The 5,832-nt window shown below is 40.5% G+C and overlaps 1 protein-coding gene across 1 annotated transcript in view; it reads left to right on the top strand.

Moving 5' to 3' along the window:
- Tbc1d31 (TBC1 domain family member 31) overlaps nucleotides 1–5,832 on the top strand; it is a 117,182-nt gene that overhangs the window by 14,540 nt on the left and 96,810 nt on the right. Inside the window, exon 3 of the mRNA XM_023718817.1 lies at nucleotides 2,236–2,351. Within this exon, the coding sequence (XP_023574585.1) occupies nucleotides 2,236–2,351 (116 nt within the window). The remainder of the gene's footprint in view (nucleotides 1–2,235; nucleotides 2,352–5,832) is intronic.

The raw sequence follows: 5,832 nt of genomic DNA, 5'->3' as shown, positions 1-5,832 counted from the left end.
AAAGCCTGAGAGAATGTTTTCTCTCCATGTGACTCTCCTTAGGCACACTCTACATCATTGATCACTTTCCTCATTGGCCCCATAATCTCCTTGATCAGAAAATTAAGGATACTACTGAGTTACGTGATGTTACAGTACAAGTTCTCATATGTCCTGAGTCTTAATTGACATGGGAAGGCTAGGGCCAACATGTTGGCTTTCCTTGCGGCCTTCTTTTTCTCTCATTTTTCTTTTCTTTTCTTTTTTTTTTTTTTTTTTGGTTCATAGGTTCGGTTTAATTTTTTTTCCATAATTTTATTGATAAACAAATAGCTATGAGACAGTTTCAAACCAAATTGGTAGGACAGTTTCAATAATTAACACATTGCATACATTCTTCCTAGTGGTTAATTGCTGTATAATTTTCTCTAATTTTGGTCTGCAAACTTAGGTTGTTAACTATCCAGAAGACAAGCTTATTGTTATTACCATACAGCTTAGGCTGTTAAGCTTAACCTCACTATCTGTCTGAATATCATACATCTTAGGCATAAACAACAGGTATTTTTCATCAAGTATTGATATGTTGAACTTTAAGTCCCTGCAGAATATGATGAAAAACGTTTGAAAATTAGAATATATCTTAAAAATAGGCATAAAGAATTATATACTTCTTATGTGTACACTTAAGTCCAAAAATCTAACTATATGCCACCTTGAAGCAGGACAATCCCACAACATTCCTTTTCCTGTCTCCTGTCTTCATTCACCACCCCCTTCTTTTTGAACGAGATGTTTTATTTTATACTCTCAGGCTTGTTTCTTTTTGCCTATGCTCAGTGCTTAGTTTTTAATAAATTCCAGCTGTGGGTGAAATGTTCTTTTAAGCACTATTGATTATTACTTAATCAAGACAGCCTTCTAAAAGCTTTATTCTTATCTCCCTTTGACATGTGAGACTTTTTTTTTTTTTTTTGGTACCAGGGATCAAACTCAGGACATTGTGCTTACCAGGCAGGAACTTAATACCACTGAGCTACCTTTCCAGCCCTGACATGTCAAGACATTTTATTCATTCATTCATTCATTCATTCATTTATTTACTTAGCAGGACTAGGGTTTGAACTCAAGCCCTTGCGCTTGCCAGGCAAGTACTTATTCTACTGAACCATCTCCCCAGCCCCGTCAAAACATTTCTTCTGCACACATATTTAATGCCTACAAAACAAGTCTCTTTCTGCTGAACTTCTGAAACCTCACTTTTGCTTTTCTGTTATGTGCCTGTGTCTCTAATTGAGGTTGTCTGGCAGCTTTCTAAATGAGCTCTTGTGTTAACTACTATCCTTGTTACTGAGATAAAATACCCTACAGTCAAAGTTAAATGGGGACAGGTTTATTTAGCTCACAGCTTATTAAGGTTTCAGTGCATAATCCACTGGCTGCAAGGTTGGATGGCACATGACAGAAGGGCAGCAGTTCATGGTGGTAGAAGACAGCAAAAACAATAAGGGAGAGCAAGAGGAACCTCTTTCTGTCCCTATTATTGTATTCAGTCTATCAGGATTAGGGCTGTGCCAGTCCAATCAGTGGATTGATCCAGCAGTCACCCACCTTCATTCCTGTACCCAATCCCAGCAGTGCATTACAAAACAGTCACATGCTCTAGATTATCAGCCACTTCCACTAAACCCCTGTGAGCACATGAGGCTTTGGGGGCACATCTAGACACAAGCCATAACAGCTCCTTTTTTCCTTGCCCCTGTATCCAGCTTATTTGCCATTGCTGCCAGGGATGTCTTCCTAAAAGACATGCCTGGTCATAATTCTACTGTGCTAAAAACTTCTGGTAACTTCCCATTTAGTGCAAGTGAAATCCAGTTTTCCTACTGTGACACATAGCACCTGCACCTTTTGTAATGTTGGGGTTTTTTTTTTTTTTTTTTTTTTTTTGCCTACTAAATGGCTTGTGTGTGTGTGTGTGTGTGTGTGTGTGAGAGAGAGAGAGAGAGAGACAGACAGACAGACAGACAGACAGACAGGATCTCTCCAGGTAGTCCAGGCTGGCATTTGAACTCACTATGTAGCCCAGGCTGGCCTCAGACCTGTGGAGATCCTCCTACTTCAGTCTCTCTAGTGCTGGGACTACAAACCTGCATCACTATGCTCAACAATTTTTTTACCTTTAAGGATTCCTACAATGTAAAATTTTTGATTCTTGGTAGAACTTCTGATACTAACCCAGTGATCTCTCAATAGGTTTAATCTTGTTCAGCGAACAGCACAAGCTTGCACAGCTCTGGCCTTTAACCTTCGTAGACAGTCTGAATTCCTTGTGGCATTAGCAGATTATTCTATTAAATGTTTTGATACAGGTAAGAAGTCCTCCTTTGTCTCTTGAAACAGAAAAGTTATAGATTAAAGTACTGTAAGAAGTTTACCCACTTGTATGGTGGAGAGAACAGCTCTCATCACACACAGCCCAAGCTCACCTCATTGGCTACATACCAGTTCAGGGTTCTCCAGCTACCCTCAAGTCCAGTAGTTCACTAGAATAACTCACAGAATTTAGCAAAGCATTGTACTCATGATTACAGTCTTAGCATAGCACAAGGATGCAGAGGCATCTGGGAAGTGTCCTTTGTCCTCTGGGCTGTCAGGATGGAATGTCCTCAGGGATGCATCACCATGCAGCGGTCTGTACCAAGTATTGCTGACCCAGAAAGTCTGTGGAAGACCACCTGAGCAGCTCTCCTTGAAAGAAGAGGGACTGTCTCCATTTTGGCTGAGCCTGACTATTTCCTTGTGTTGTTATGTACAGAGCTGGCCAGGACTTCTGTTTATCCTTCAGTTGGCCTTAAGCAATGTACATTGGTCTAGCTGAGGTGCTGGTGATAGTCTTTGAAGGTGGCATGCATGGTTCCCTGGTAACCTACACCTGCTGCTCTTTAATGTGAGGCGGATTGAGACAGGACGGAAGAGCTAATGCTCCACGCCACCAGCTGGGATGGAGCCTTGAGATAGAGGCTCTGACTTCCTGGGGCTTGAAAGGCTACATCAAAGCTGAAGCACCAGACTTGCCAAAACACTAGATACTATATAATGCAGATTACTCTCTCTGCATATCCTCTCTGCATATCGCAGAGGTAAATGTAGGCCACCCACCTAACTCAGCTCACAATGATCACCTACTTCCCACAGTTCTCAGTCAATCCTCCTCAAGCCACTCTCCTACTAAATAAAACCAGGTGAGGCCCTGGGTCGCTCTCTTGGTTCCAGAAAACCATCTTTGTGGCTGGATTTAGAGTCCCTTGACTCCCCGATGATTGAAAATATAATTTAGTGTCTTTATTTTTGCTGTGGGTTGCATTATAAGTGGTAGATTAGAATCAACTTGATGGGATTCCAATAATGTAACTTTGGGATTACGAATATTGGCTTCTTGGACCGAGATGAGGACCTGGAAGTGTCTCCTACAAAAGTCAACTCGGGCTGGTGAGATGGCTCAGTGGTCTAAAGCACCTACTTAGAACAAGCTTAGCAAAGCACAGGGACCAGGGTTCAATCCCCCAGCACCACATGCCAGCCAGCCTGCCTGCCCCGCCCCCTGGTGGGCTGGGCTGGCCACACACACACACACACACACACACACACACACACAAATAAAATTTTTTTAAAAGTCAGCTCAGGTTTTGTGTCAAGAGTTTGGTAGAGGGTCCATTACATAGGCACAGTTGATTGAATTATGCTCATGTGGTTCAATTCTGTTTCTAGCCACACTTCTTTCTCAAGAAGTTAGGCTGATGACATCTTCTAATTGCATGGGTGGTTTTCCTGGCATTGCCAGCCTCCACTCTGAGTCTTCATAACATAAACTATCATGTGTCATCTGGGAGCCCCATTGTGAATAACACAGACACAGATACTCCTGCCGTGTGGGAAGTTCCAGAGATTTAGAGTTAACCTCCTAGGAGTTTGGGCAAAAGTCAGACCTCCTCTGGAAGAGAGAGTCTTTGCTTTAGAAGGTATACTTTAAAAATACATAAAACCTACAGGGTTGGGGGCGTAGCGCAGTAGTAGAGTATTTGCCTACTGTATGTGAGACCATGGGTTCAGTCTTCAACACCATACACTTTCACATTCAAAATTCATAGCTATGTATTTTATACCGAGTCATTTTTTTTTAAGTGGAATTGTAGAGTGCAGCAGACTAGCCTTTTAAGGAGTAAGACTCCTTAGACAGAGAGAGGGATCTCAACTGTATTTTTTTATTGTTAAAGTAATTTGTATTATAATAAAGAGATATATAAATAAAAATAACAGTAATAGTAGTGACAGTGGGGCTGGGCAGATAGCTCAATAGAATAAACGCTTGCCCGGCAAGCGCGGGGTCCTGAGTTCAATTCCCAGTACCACACAAAAACAAACAGTGACAGTGACCTGGGTGTAGTGGGACACACCTGTAATCCAACACTCTGGGAGACTGAAATAGGACTTCGAGCCCAGACTGTGCAGTTTACTGACTTAGTGAGACCCAGTTTGAAAATTAAAAAACGAGGACTGAGGTTGAAGCTGAGTGTGAAGGCCATGGGTTCAATTCCCAATACCTCCAAAAACAAAAAGAAATTGACAACAAACATTTATGATATTCTTTACCAGTATTCTTACAGCATCCAATGATGAATTCTGACTCCTGTGTCTCCCACTCCATTGTACTGAGACTTCTATGTCCAAGATCATTAGTAACCTCTGATAGTTCAAATTCTGTATGTCATCCTACTTCTCAGTAGCGTTTATCACTTGATATTATAAGTCTTTAGTTTTCAGTCTACAGCCTTTGTTGGTTCTCCTGTCTTTCTTACTGCTTAGCAGTCTCTCCTGAAATTCTTTGTTTGTTTGTTTGTTTTAGTTTATGTATTTGGTACAGGGTCTCCTGCAGCTCAGACTCAAAACAGTCCTCCTGTTTTTAGCCTCCCCAGCGCTGGGATTACAGGTGTGTGCCACCACAGCCAGACTTGGTGGCCTGATCAGTGTGCCTGGAGGCGTGGTTGGCACAGCGCATGGTGACAGGGGTCGAACCCTGGTCCCTGCACTTGCCTAAGTCTGCTGAGCTATCTTGCTGGCCCTTCTCCTAGATTCTTTGAGTGGTTCCTAGACATTTGGATTTTCAGTGTAACAAAAATACAGTAATTTACTTACTATTCAATTTTTAGTTTTGTTAATTGACGTTGGAAAAAACAAATGATTGTATTTCTTAAAATAAGGGATTTTTTTCCCCAACATAAACTTCAAGAAACATGTACTAAAGAGCAGTGCTTTAAATTTTGTTCCATGAAAAATTGAGTACACTATCCTTATTTTTTTCATTTCCCTGAAAACCAGTGAAAAATTAATGCCAATCTTTGGAGTACTATTTGGAAACCACTACTGAAACCACTAAGAATTGTTCCTGTCTTCAGTTTTAACCTTCTTTGCACTGTAATGTTTGCTAGGCTTATGTCTTGCTTTCTGACTATTCTTTTTCAATCATTCCAGAGAAACAATTTGATTATAAAAGTAAAATATACCTATGGTAGAAAATGTGGAAACAGAAAAGTACTGTATGAGGATAAAATAAAAATCACTTTTTTAATTTCACTACCCAGTGACAATTATCATGAACAATTTTAGTGTTTTCCCTATCAGACTATTTTCTCAGCTTACACAGACGTACCTCTCAAAAGCAGATTTTAAAGTTGAATTTATTACCTTTTTCCTATACTGATGAACCTGTTCCTCTTCTTTTCTTTGCTTTCTTTTTTTCTTTTTTATTTTTATTTTATTTTATTTTTTTATTTTATTTTTAGGGAAGGGCCT

The sequence above is a fragment of the Octodon degus genome, unplaced genomic scaffold (assembly GCF_000260255.1).
Source record: "Octodon degus isolate 3935 unplaced genomic scaffold, OctDeg1.0 scaffold00062, whole genome shotgun sequence".
In the NCBI taxonomy this organism is placed as follows: Eukaryota; Metazoa; Chordata; class Mammalia; order Rodentia; family Octodontidae; genus Octodon; species Octodon degus.
The sequence above is the reverse complement of the archived record's forward strand: the minus strand, read 5'-3'. Positions and strand labels throughout refer to the sequence as shown.